This window comes from Nannobrachium achirus (genome assembly GCF_963921795.1).
Source record: "Nannobrachium achirus genome assembly, chromosome: 24".
NCBI lineage: Eukaryota > Metazoa > Chordata > Actinopteri > Myctophiformes > Myctophidae > Nannobrachium > Nannobrachium achirus.
Genome location: NC_137831.1, coordinates 16,545,702 through 16,559,978, shown reverse-complemented (window position 1 = coordinate 16,559,978; position 14,277 = coordinate 16,545,702). Strand labels below are relative to the sequence as shown.

Genomic DNA, 14,277 nt, shown 5'->3' with positions numbered 1-14,277 from the left:
AGGCCAGTGAGTTTCAGGTGGAAAAAATTTAAACTTCTACCTTTTTTTTTCAAATGAAAATGTAAAACGGGTCAAAATGACCCGAACAGAACTTAAGGGTTAAGACTGTAAACTATGCATCAGGCTGCCTGCCAGTCCTGTCCAGACTCCGGTCCATATGTTCTCCTGTACATTCTGTCTGCTGTGAGCTCATTGTATAGGGACCGCCACACTGCAAACCCATCAGGCTGCAAGGATGTGTTTTTTTTTTTTCTTTCTTTTTTTTTTTTTACTGCTCGCATGTCCTCAGTTGCTCTTTGGGAGGACAGGACACCACAGTCGTTTCCTGTCATATGCGAGGCACACGTCTTTATTAGCATTATATTGATCTAGTGCATACATGGGCAACTGGCGGCCCGGGTGCCACATGCGGCCCCCACCTTCACTTAATGCGGCCCGCAGGTTGATATTCGAGTACTGATATATTATTGATTTCAGCTGTTACAATTGCAAACATGGAAAAAAATGACCGGCTTTAATTGCTTCAGTCTATATTAGTAGCTTAATGACTAGTATTAAAATGTTATTGTATCTTTCATGTCCAATGTATTTGTATTTCAGTTCATAAAGTTAACATAAGAACATATAAATGCATTTGAAATGAACAAATAAAATACAATAAAAAAGTAACTTTTCAGGATTCCACTTCAAAAATAGCAAAAATAGCCGATCTACAAGCTCAAAACACGTCGCAGTGCGACGCGTTTTGAGCTTGTAGATCATCTATTTTTGATATGTATATGCATTGTGGCCCTCTGGAGTGAGTGTGAAAATGCAGTGGCCCTCTCCATCATCAAAGTTGCCCACCCCTGATCTAGTGAGACCAGATAGTAGACGTCGCCTGGGGTCGTAATGCGTGATGTGGCGTATAGCGTTGTCTTTCTCTAGTTTTAGTCACCTTATGTCATATGGGCAACTGGCGGCCCGGGGGGCCACACACAGCCCCCACCTTCACTTAATGCGGCCCGCAGTTTAATACCGGAATACTGAATATTATTATTGATAGCCGTTTCAATTCCAAACATGACCTGCTTTAATTCTGTCAGTCTATATTAGTAGCTTAATGTAGTACTGTAGTATTAAAATGTCTTTTATGTCCAATGTATTTGTATTTAGGTTCATAAAGTTAACATGAGTATATAACTAAATGCGTTTGAAATTAAATCAAAATGTTACATTTCAGGATTCCAATTAAGAAATAACAAAAAAGAATTCAGGATTCCAATTCAAAAGAAGCAAAAATAGCCGATCTACAAGCTTGTAGATCTGCTATTTTTGCTTCTACTGTATGCGATACTAGAATGACAAAGTATGACGTAGCAATACGCAATGTGGCCCTCTGGAGTGAAGGTGGAAATATAGTGGCCCTCACCATCATCAAAGTTGCCCATCACTGCCTTAAAGGCCCACTTCACCTCTGGGACAACCAGATCTTATTTTATTGTTGTTTGGGACACGATCAACACAACACAGATTTATTTTTTGTGTTCAATCTGTGTTTTGAGATATTTTAGTATTTCAGCATGACTATATAGTGATGCATTTTGCATCAAATGATGCATCATGCTGCGTCATATGATGCAAAATGCATCACTAGTTGCATTTTAAAATAGCCGATCGACAAGCTCATGACATGCATGGTCGATAGTATCGCCACGATATCAGTCAAGATATTTGGTCAACAACAATATTGCGATGCGATTTATACGTTTCTCAATCCATCCATCCATTCATCTGTCCATCTGTCCGTCCTTTAGGGCATTCACGAATAGTGATTTTTAGTATTCGAATAATTCGACCTCAAAGTATTCGAATAGTCAAATATTCAACAGGACTGGCCAAACTGTCAAATATTATGTAAGGAAGAGGCGAACATTGTGAAAAATAATTTTCACAATATTTATCTGTGGAACCGAGTCACATACCTACAATTCCAAGTGCTTGTCAGGGTGGGGGTCCCCAGTTCAAATATGTTTATTTTGGGGGTCACGGCCTAAAAAGGTTTGAGAAACCCTGGTATAGAGCATTAACAAATTCATCCACCAGGTGCATTGACAACTCATTCTTCTGACTTCCTATCTAGCCAAGCTTTATAAACTATATATTTTTTAAAGAGAAAACTATAAAAATAAAAATAAAATAAGCGAATATTTGATATTCGAATATTTGGTGAATGCCCTACCGTCCATCCATCCAACGCTGGACAACTCGTTGCGTTGTCCAAATGTCCTTCCCCCGGATAATGGATTTTGATTATCGCGATAGTATCGTAAATCGCTATTTCTTTTGTCACAATAATCGTGATATGAAATTGTCATATGGTGGTCCCATCCCTAATCCCTAACCTCTCCTCTCCTCCCCACCATTGCAGGGTGACTTCACCTGGAGCAGCCTGTCGGGCCGGAGCGTGCGTCTGATGCCCGTGGCCGTCCAGAGCCTGTCGGAGCTGGAGAGAGTCAGGCTGATGGAGGTGGCCTACAGCCGGCTGCACCAGGACCACGACCTGGGCTGCCAGATCACCATGCCTAAAGGTACAGGTACTGTATACAGCAGGCTTGTCAAACTCATTTTGGGGTGAGGGCCGCATTGGACGAAAGGTGACTTGATGAGGGCCGCAATGGTATAACCAGCCGCGGATCGGATGGCATGCACACTCGCGCTCTGTTTTCGTTTTTGTTTTTTTCCTGTTGTCTCAGTCACTGCTATAGCTAGCAGTATAGCAGTATATCATTTTCCAAATCGTGTTCATTATTAAGTAAAATAGCTACTTTCATTATTGGTGTTACAGTTGCAGCCTACAAGACATTTGGTACGAGAAATGCTATTTGTTTAAGTGCCAATTAGAATAAATCATTTGATAATAGAATAATTATTTTTTATTTCATTTTATTTTGAGTAATGAACAATAATGGAATATTCAGAAAATATCTGTGAATAATAAAACTTAATATTATTATTTTTCAAAGTTTTGAAAAATAAGTTATTTTCTTAACAACATTAATTTTCATGCCTAATATGTGTAATCTTTGAGTAGAGTTCGGATATTGCAGGTATGTTCAGGTATATTCATAGCCAGATCCACCCTCCCCCCCATTCCTAGCAATGCTGTCATCTTCAGAGAGAGAGATTGCTGATCACTTAACATTCCAATCAATCAACTCAATTGCCAGCACCTGGTGGCTGATTGAGGGGAGAGAAAGCTAGACTGCAGAGAGCATTAGTTGGTTACTTCTTTAAAAAAAATCATAACTCTTGACAGGAATGGGCTAGAGACTTACTTTTTTTTCCTAAATGCTCAGAAATGTATGCTCTACAAGACTGAGGCCGGATTGAATCATCTCGCGGGCCGGATGCGGCCCGCGGGCCGTATGTTTGACATCCCTGGTATACAGGGTTCCCACGGTCATGATATTCCTGGAAATGTTTTGAAATTAGAAAAATATTTTTCCAGTACTGGAAAAGTTTTGGAATTGATCAAGGGTCCTGGAAGGTCCTGGAAAAAAATAGCTATGCATTGTCTTTGGTTATTGATTTTGTTAATACCTCTGAAATAGAGTTCTCAAATTCGGCCCGAACCCGACCCTACCCGACCCGACCCGACGTTATCGGGCCGAGCCGGGCCCAAAAATTATAATAATTAGTCGGGCCGGGCCGGGCTCCGGGCTCCGTCACTCAAGCAACAGAGAACAGGCGCATACGCTGTCTGCCTGTCTTCAGCGCAGCACTGAAACCTGCCTAAGTTCCTAACCAATGGACCAAGGATAATCGGTGACGCATACGGAAGTATAGTCTATCAGTCTCATAGAGCAGTCTGGTTGTTGTGATGACGTCACAATCGAAACCTTTGGATATACGGAAGTCTGTCACAGGCAGCGAGTCAGCGTTAGCTCTGTGTGATCGAGCGGCTACGATGAAAGTTTGGAGCTGCATGTTAAATTAAAAGGCAGCAGGCAGTTTTACAAGTTTGTAATAAGTTATAAATCCAAGAAAAGTACATTCAAAGCGGAACCAACCTGGATATTATTGACAAGGACTTAAGAGGATTGTATTAACAACAACATCAACATGACCAACCTAAAAGCACCATACGTTGACATCCTCTTACCTTAGAGACGATCATCTCGGCTGGTAAGATATTATTAATTCCATTATGCTTTCTGGTTAATCAAGTGTCCTTTGCTGCTGCTGTGTGCATTTATATTAAAGGGTTTACAGCCGCAGCGCGCCGTTATTACGTGCCTAAGTTGTATATGTTTAAGCATGGTGATCAGGTGGTGTCGCGCACTAAACAACAGATCTGCAAGCCCAGAATGCAAGCCAGATGAACACGTTTTGGGTTTATAGATCTGCCGAGCCTGCGTTTGATGCCTGACCGTTGAAAGGACGAAACATAAATCACGCAGGCAGCGACAACGGCAGGGAGAGGGAGGATGAGAGCTGTATGATTGAGATTGACTGTTGACAACAACAGGGATTTAACGTTAGCACATTTTGTGCAGAACCTTGCATGTTTCATGAACAATTTAACATGTGAAGTTGCCATTTCGCCAACTATTATATGTCCGTTCTCTCACTGTTGTAATTTGAGGCACTGGCGCTGCCAGCTGCCTACTGGCGACGTTTTTTTTTTCTCTCTCTCTCTCTCTCTCTCTCTTTCGGGTTTTCGGGCCGAAAATGATGATAATTGTTAGGGTCGGGCCGGGCTTCGGGTCGGCCCACTCGGGCCCAGTTAGGGCCTTAATTTTCAGGCCCGTTGAGAACTCTACTCTGAAATGACAAATTAAACATGGGCCAAATTGTCAAATATTAGAGACAGAAATTGTGAAAATAGCCGATCTACATGCTCACAACGCCTCACAATAGAACCGTGTTATACAAAATTCCTCAACTCTTAGTGCTCGTCAGGGTGCCGGGGTCCCCAGTTAAAACATGATTATTTCGGGGGTCACGGCCTGTCTTTGGGCATTGCGCATAGGAGTAAGCGACCTGTTATTGAGCTGAATTATTGTTATATAGTCCTGGAAATTGGGTTAAATATTCTGTAAAAGTTTTGGAAAAGTTTTGGAAATGAATTGGTAAAAATGTGTGACATGGGCTGCCAGAACACCATGCCCAAAGGTATCTAGGACGCTGGAAGCGCTGTGCGCGCGAGCATGTGTGCGCGTCAGGGACGTGCAGAGAATGTTAGAGAGGCAGGGGCTGAGATTTCTAAAAGGGCCTTTTGCTGGAAATATCGAAATTAGCCAACCTCCAAGCTCACAACACGTCGCAGCACGACGCGTTGTGAGCTTGGAGGTCGGTAAGTATCACTAAACTAAGTATCTGCATGTTGTTGACTGCAACAACATGCCATTTTTTAGCCCAAGGAAAGTTTTTTTGCGCAAAACAAATGCTTGCAATGGATTCAGCATCATGACAAACCCCTAGTCAGACCCCTCACATCCTACTTTAAAGCAGATCTTTTTCTGGGTATTTTCCTCCTGTATAGAAAGTCGATGGGAGCCCAACTTGATATGGATAATTCTATGGGTAATTTTCAAAATAAAGTTTGGTACCCAAGGCTAAAATCCATCGTTAGGTCCTAAAGAAGCCTAAAAAAAAGTTTGGCGCTTTTATCCGCTTCGTTTCGATAATGTCAATTACCAGGGTTAAGCAACCACACTAGAGTGCCCTGCTGTATTCTTGGCCAGCTGGACCATTTACCCCCCACTGACTTTCTCCATGTTTCCAGTCTCTCTCCGCTGCTCCTATCAAATAAAGGCTCGAATAGACCCCCCCCCAAATAACTAACAGAAACATAACTTTCAAGCAGACTCATAAAATAGACCCTTATGTATCTTCCTCTTATCCTGGTGGCGTCCAGTGTGTTTTAAAGGAGGTCGTCTGTTTGGCCTCTGTTTAGGGGAGCTGTAACAACACATGATTTGAGATGTAAACCACCGTTCACATCGGGATGGCTTACTTCCTGTTTAACGGGGCATCTGGCCGGCCTCCTCTCTTAAAGGCACGCGACTCGTCCCTTTACCCCGGCGGCTGAGGTCAGTCACCCCGCCAGTACGTATAAATAATAAATCTGAGAAAGAAATAGAACGCTCTAGCACGGGAAGCCCCTATCAGAGACGTACTGTAGGCAGCTACCACAGTTAAGAGAGATTTCTCACAGGTTGCTTGATAGATGAACGCTATCCTTGGAATTATGTCAAGAAAAATCTATTAAAGTTGTAACTTTCCTCTTCAACATAATGAAACCGGTTCCTTGCACAAGTGCTGACATTATTACCATTGAGCTAACCCAATTGGCTATTGATGTTTACGTAATATTATTAAAGCCATGTTAGCAGTTAAAAATTGATATTCTGACTGTGATAATAATATTGCCTCGCATGGCTCAAGTCCACTTCAAGTCCACTTTAGATTTTGTTTTATTATTATATATATTTTTTACTTAGTTATCACCCTCTCTATAGCCCCTTTTCCACTGACATGGCCCAACACCACATCACTCCACACCGCCCACTTGTGCCAGGTTTTCCACTACAAGGACCTGGGTAGAGTGGTGTGAAAGTGGTACTAAACGTGGTACTAAAAACTTATCCAATCTAGAGTAGGTCTGAGCTAGGCCAAACAGGGCCAAACACTTCATGCTGACTGATCACTCACTGACTTTTCATTTAGACCACCAGGATATAGTTGTAATACACGATAATAGATTCTATTGTGTTATAAATCACTGTTATAAATAAATAAGTGTATTATAATTATCATATTAATATAGGCCTATTAATACTTAATTGTTTCTTACCAATAGGGGTACTTTTGTGTAATGGAAAATGTAGATATTTTTATGTGGTGCGGTGTGGTTCGGTGTAGTGTCGTGTAGTGTGGTGCTATAGCTGCAGTCGAAAAGGGGCTTTGTGTATCAGGTTTGGGAAAGGCACCTCTTCGTCATTACAGTGTGGGTTGAATGGATATACAGCTAGATAGTTAGATACTTTATTAATCCCGAAGGAAATTGGCATAAAGGAGGTCTTAACTCTGCCTCTGCTACTAACACTTCTGTGATCGACAAGGCTGCGTGGGCGGCTGGCACCATACAGAATACCGTCTTAGCCGACATGTCTCTGCCACTGCCGCCGCGGAGTCAAGTTCAGACACTGTCACCTCGCCAGCCGGCCAGCCTGATCAATCTGTCCAGTCTGTCCCTCTGTTCCAGCATTGCCTACGCAGTCATTGCGTAGTCATTGAAAATTGGAAATGCTCAAGTAAAGGTCTTTGCACACAGGCGCGTTTATCCGCATGGATAAAACAGACAATTTTTTTTTTTTTAAAGAAAACAATGATTCTCTATGACCTCATGCACACCGGATCCGAATTAGCCGTGCGACAAGTGGCTGCGGCCGTGCGTTTTTTTCTCGATCGAACCCAGTCCGATTGTGCGTCTTGTCGCATGCGGTAAAAAACTCATCACTCCTTTTATGACTCCTTTTGGGATCCGCAGCGCCGATTCCGCACAGCATTGCACACCAAATCCAATGTGTTTTATTCATGCAGCAAACGAAAGAAACACAACTGTCCTGTGTGCAAAGGGCTTAAAGTGCAAATAAAAGTGTACTTAAGTGCATTACTTAACTCACTGAATGCCATCCTTGATTAAAAATCTACAAAACTGGTGCCAGCCATTTTGTTTAATTTTGCCTTTTTATGGGGGCCAAAATCATATTTTGTACTTAAATTACATATATAAATCTATGCTTCTATCGAAAGCCACACTACCCCTCTTACAAAGGAAAACATGTATATTTATATATATATATATATCCTATCATTAGATTTGGGCTTCAATAGAACATGTGTAAGATGTCTTGATCATCATCATATGTGAATGCTGTCTCTGGGCCTGTGTGTAAACTGGAGTGCAATGGCATGTGAAAACCACCAGGTGGTGGTCTCCTACTATCTGATCAACTAACAGAAGAAGGAAGAAGACGTCCATCTTTTTTTTGGTTTGGGCCTTGTTGTTTACATTTTGGCCAGGCCTTTTAGCTAGCATGCTATACACTTTAGAGCCCTGGCGATCGCGATCAAGGATAGCAATCGCCAAATGGATGGCACCGCTGGTTTCCCGTGAATTTTCTGAGTTTTTGGAGTACTTATAGTTCGTCAGGGAAGCACGGGAAGTGTATAAACGAACGTTTTAAGATAACATTTAAACGGCCGGAACCAATGTTTGGTTATACCGATTTCCCGTCGGACTGTGTTACACTGGTGCTACAGTCAAATCGGCCGTATCGCTCCGGTCACGGAGGCTCATGGCTAACTTCTAGAGCGATTTTTTTGAAATTACAATTATGAAAAAATTATAAAACTTTTGATTAATTAAAAAGACGTAAAAGACGTTTATGGCACTAAGGATCAAAGACGTAATAGACGTTTATGGCGTCCAGTGTTAAAGACCGGCTGACATGCCCAGAAGTTTAACATTATGATACAGTAGGTCACGTGGTCTTTCTCCAAACAGTCTGAAAAGGAGTCGTATCAGTAAGTAGTGAATGTATACTTCGTCCGTCGTGCGGTGCCGTGCACAACGTGACGCGTTGTTGTTATCTTGTAGCGCCGCACCGCACGGCTATTTTCGAGAGCTACTGTAGTGTGTGTGTGTGCGCCAGCGCGCAGCGCGCGTGTGTGTGTACACACACACGTGCGCACACACACACGTCTCTGACACACACACACACACACACACTGGCTACACAGTACACACAGAGTGTATGAGCCGCGGACTTCAGTGCGTGCATGCTCCGGTGTTTCTAGGGGAAAGACAGCAGGAGATGTCTGCTAAAAGGGCTCAGTGCTGGGGAGGAGGAGAACGTTGGACCCTCGTTACTAATCTCTGACACCTTTTTGGTAGAAGACTTGTACTTTGTACGCGGTTAGGGTGGATTCTATTGCAGATTCTATAATATTTTTACCCCTAGAACAGCTTGTTTTAAAATTCGTTTTATGAAGTCGTGTTTTCTCCTCCTCGCACAGGTTCTGTTGGGTAGTTTCACAAGATATTTTCCGCTAAAGTTCTCAGAATATGGACGCTAGGGCTCAAATCGTTAAGATAAAAAAAGTTTCTATCACACAAAGATTTGGAGGACCTCCGGCAGTAACTACCCCCTAGGGGGGTTCCCCGGACCCCCCTGTTGAAGAAGCTTGCTCTAGAAGTACTAGCCTAGCAGAGTGTGTGCTGGTGCAGCAGCAGTCAGTATATATAGTATGTAGTGCAGGCTGGCGGGCCTGGACTGTATATATTAGCCAGGGCCTTGCATTCCTGCAGAAGGTTAAACTGCTCCGCGGCATGATTTAATACTTACTTGTCTGTGTTGCTTATGAATTCCAGAGCCCCCTGACACCCGCCTTGTGCTAGCGAGGGGAATATTTCAGCGTGTGTGTGCGCGTGCGCGCGCGCCTGTATTTGTGTTTTTTGTTATAGTCCGCCGGCTCTGATATTTATCTGTGTGCCTTGAGGTCAGGTTGCCGAAGTTTCTCCAAGGGTCGACGCACACGCGCACGTTCCATGCACGCACGCACGCACATACACACACACACAAAGAAAGAAAGAAAGAGGTCACAAGGTTTGAGAGCGGGACGAGAGAAGTGGTGATGAGTGTGTGTGAGAGAGAGAGAGAGAGAGAGGAGAGAGAGAGAGAGAGAGGAGAGAGAGAGGAGAGAGGAGAGAGAGGAGAGAGAGAGAGAGAGAGAGAGAGAGAGAGAGAGAGAGAGAGAGAGAGAGAGAGAGAGAGAGAGAGAGAGAGCAGGGGCGTCACAAGGAGGGGGGGGGGGGGGGACTGAGTTACTAGGGCCCAAGGTGGAGGGGCCTTAATTATTTTATACTTTAACTATTGAAAAATAGCAGATACACAAGCTCACAGCGCGGCAACCTTGTAGATCTGCTATTTTTTGAACAGTCGTGAAAATGTGCGAAAAATCTTTTAATATATGTATTTTTTAAGCGAACATTTTGTAACTAATATTTTGCTTCTGAGGGGTTCCTGGAACTACATATTTTGAGATGGGGGGGGGGGGGGGGTATGCGGCCAACTTCAACGGTCTACTTCAGAGAGTGCGGATATCCCCTTCTTTCCTGATACTGACCAGAATCTGCAACCCTGTAAACAAAAAGACATTTTACTCTCATAGAGGTTTTGTACCGGCTAGGAGACTTGTCCGGTCTGCGGCAAAATGCATATCATTTTGGGGGTCCTTCACGTGAAAAGTGTTTCGCGCCACTGACATAGAAACATATATATATATATATATATATATATATAGATATATATTTAAACTTAGAAGGATTTGAAATATTCAAAGACTTGCACACATTTTCACTTGTATATCTGCGAGTTTTCAATAGCCACCCCGCACAAAATAATTGTGCGGGGTGGGCCCGCAGTGAATCCTTGTACCCAGGGCCCCAGAATCTGGGTGTGACACCCCTGGGAGAGAGAGCCAAAAGGTTTGCTGGATGATTTCATGAGTGCTTGGACGTGAACAGCCATGGGGAAGGTCTGGAGGTCTGGGGGATTTCCATCAAGCTATGAGAGCCCTCCGCTCCGTCCGTCAAAAAAATCCAAACCATTTCCTATCTCTCTCTCCTCACGCGCTCTCGCTCGCATCGCTCGCTCGCTCGCTCCTCTGGCCTCCTTTCTGTCGTTCATTCCAGTGGTGTCAGTTCAGAAAAAGCTAAGGTATGGCAACATGACTGGTGTCCTTGCACGCGCGCGAAGCCTTAGCAACAGGCATGATACATTTATTTAGACATACATTAGACGTACATTCTAGAGAAGTACATTTCTACGGTTTCTTGGGTTGGATATGGCCGCTGGAATGGTTGTTCAAGTGCAGCTAAACTTGGCATATTAGTAAACGTGCCACAGTCTGAAACAGCGTTTCTCCTCAGTGGCTGGAGCAATTGATCTGAAATCGCATCACCATTAGCATATGAACACACCTGACATAACTGTGAAGCCTGTTTGTCACTTTCACAAATCGTATGCTGTATATTAGCATTTTTATGGTGTATCTACTATCTATTCTGCATCTAGCATGAGGCACATCTATTCTGCATCTAGCTTGAGGCAAAATGTTTAACCAGCTCTCTGTGTGTGTGTGTGTGTGTGTGTGTGTGTGTGTGTGTGTGTGTGTGTGTGTGTGTGTGTGTGTGTGTGTGTGTGTGTGTGTGCAGGCAGGCGGGGTGTGTGCGCAGGCGGGTGGGTGGGTGGGCTGGGGGGGGTAGCCATTAAACGAAACGGGTATTTCTTACATTGATGCTCCTACATATTATCATGCAAGCACCAGTTAAAGTTACTTTCCATCCCTCATATACTGTATGCACAGTGCACATCCCATAACCCACACACTGCACATCATTTTTGGAGCTCATATCTTTGAACGGGTAAGGGCTAGTTAACAATAATATGAATTGCACCTGTGCAGCTGACCTGCGGAAACCTGGGAATATACCATTTTGTCAAGATTAGGGGAATTACAAGTGTGGAGAATATAATTATAATACTTTGTTGAAGTGACCATTTTGTTTCGTTTTGCATTTGTATGTTTTTTTTTTTTTACTGTAATTTAACAACATAATTACCAGAACAGATAGACAAAGAGACATTCGATGGATTTATATTTTAAAGTAACTTTTATTTTCCACCCAGGGTATGGCTGCATACCCCTGCCATACCCAATAAATTGACGCCCCTGGTTCATTCCATCTGCTTCGTTCTTTCTCTCTCCCACCCTCTCACGTTCTCTCCTAATGTTTCTCTTTCACACACCAATATTTTCCCAGTTCTAGTGTCGTCCCCTCCTCTCTCTCTCTCTCTCTCTCTGGTCCACAGCTGCATCTCCACCACAATTTGTCGGGGGTGTTAGTGATATTTCGTGCTAATCAGTCTAAAAGTGCCAAATTTTGCACAGATGTAGCTCAGGGCATGCTCTAATGATTTAGCTAGGGCGCCCGAGTCGGCGACCTTCGGGGTCGCCACAGCGGCCAAATCAAGTTGGGCTCCATCGAGGGGTCCTTTCACACTCTTTCACAAATCCATAATCAGTGGTGTAAAGTAAGTACTAAGTACTAAGTACTTAGCAAACTAAGTACATTTACTCAAGTACTTCACTTAAGTACCATTTTTAGGTATTTGTACTTTACTTGAGTATTTCCCATTTCCAATACCTTTTCTTCTACTCCACTACATCTCAGAGGCAAATGCTGTACTTTTACTACAATGCGCATGCAGAAAGAGAATGGCAATTCATGTGCAAAAGCCATGTTTCCATAAGCTTATTCGAAATAGGAAGCGAATTATCAAAAAAGTCTGCGGTGTCATTCGAATTAGCGACCGGTCGCGTCAGTTGATTGGGATGATTTTTTCAGATCGAACCGAGGCACGTCTGACTGCTGTGACTCGATCGATGCACCACCCATCCTGCAAGTTTCAGCGTCCTCTGGAAGGTGGCCGATCTGCAAGCTCACAATGCGGCACGGAGACGCGGATGCGAGCTGCTGTGAGCTTGTAGATCGGCCACTTTTGCACGCAACAGCGGCAACACTGTGTGAGGAGGAAGGGTTGGCTTGACTCCGGGAGGTGAAAAACGGAGGAATTTACACACGTCCGTGTCACTCCGTGTGTACAAACAACCGGTTTGTTTTGTGGTCTAACGCTATACAATGGACGTTAAGCGGCAGGGAAAGTGTTAAGTTGGAGGACGATATGGACCCAGAACGTCATAATGTATTCGCATTTATTGTCTGACCCGTTTCCATTCACAAATGCGCATTTAGTTAATTCGATAAAGCCTAAAAATCTACCTCCTCCAAGCGGATAAAAGTTTTTGCGGATAAAGAAAGTTTATTCGAATTTTGAAGTGTTTCCATAAAAAAATGTATGCGAATAAGGCTTAATGCGCATTAAGAGGCTTTATGGAAATCGCCACTAAAGTGAGGTGGCAAAGTGAGTTTAACGTCGTTTAACGTCCATTTAATGCAATCAGATAGGACTTTTCTGTTTGGATGTATTGGCTGTCACGGCCACAAAGTAGTTTTTTCTTTTTTTTAGGTAGGCGTTCCCGCATAACGCATAACTTCCGGGTATGATGATGATGTCACGCTCATACCCTCACTTATTTGAAAACTTTAGTTACTAGTTACTTTGTGCATTTTCATTATTACTACAAAAAATACATTAACCACTTCAAGCCTATATATACATTTCAGCCATTTGAAAATAGCCAATCAACAAGCTCATAATGCTTTGCGATGCTCATTATGCATCGTGATGCAACACATTGTGAGATGCTTGCAGATCTGCTACTTTAAAAATATTTTTATTCAGTTGAAAACTTAAATTTGTGCCATTCTGAATTATGAGTACTTTCTACTTTTGGCACCTTAAATTTAAACATTTTCATACCAATACTTTTACTCAAGTCATGTTTGAATTCCAAACTTTTACTTGTTAGGGCGCACACACACCAAAATACCTACGAGAGTGGAATCCGCGTTCCGCCAATGCATTTCAATGGGAAGGGGACTTTTTCATGTCAGTGGAAGATATCTGCGCGCCGTGCCGACCTTGCGTTTATGCTGGAGCTCCGGTTTTCCCCCTCTGTCCAATCGTGTGAGTCGAATGCGGAATGGGGCGGGTTCTGGAAGTGACTGACAGGCGCGTCGCTGTCTTTGGGACAGAAAGCGCACTCTTCGATTTTAGTCAACCGCGCACAAAAAGAGTTTATCCGCAGGCGACCATATTTTGGTGTGTGTGCACCCGTCCCTAACAGAGTATTTCTACATTGCAGCATTGATACAGTACTTTAACTTAAAGTGTTAGTTCACCTATTTTTGACATAAAGCTGTGTGAAATACTTGCCATTAAAACAGTGGTTAAAATGTATTAATTGATTACAAGAGTCCCGTGGTCAGAGTTCTGGTCAGTTTCTAATGAATATTAAGTAGTTCCAATGGGGTGGGGGCCATTTGGCGTGGCCCAATCATTGAAAATAGATTTGTATTGTTGGCCTATTTCTACCATATAGAGCGAGGTTTCGTTCTGATCAGCTGACTGCAAGCACCTTGTTTTGAGGAAATACGTTGCAGCGGCGTAGTGATACTGGACACAAAAAATAGTACCATGTGACAGAGGGGTCAAAGTTGAACGAAAGTTGGTCTATTTGGTAGAAATAGGTCAACAA

At 43.1% G+C, this 14,277-nt stretch overlaps 1 protein-coding gene across 1 annotated transcript in view; it reads left to right on the top strand.

Moving 5' to 3' along the window:
* Positions 1-14,277, top strand: part of LOC308280099 (rho GTPase-activating protein 6-like) — a gene marked incomplete at both ends in the record, with an annotated part of 289,879 nt that overhangs the window by 201,416 nt on the left and 74,186 nt on the right. Inside the window, one exon of the mRNA XM_080720362.1 lies at positions 2,411-2,570. Within this exon, the coding sequence (XP_080576488.1) occupies positions 2,411-2,570 (160 nt within the window). The remainder of the gene's footprint in view (positions 1-2,410; positions 2,571-14,277) is intronic.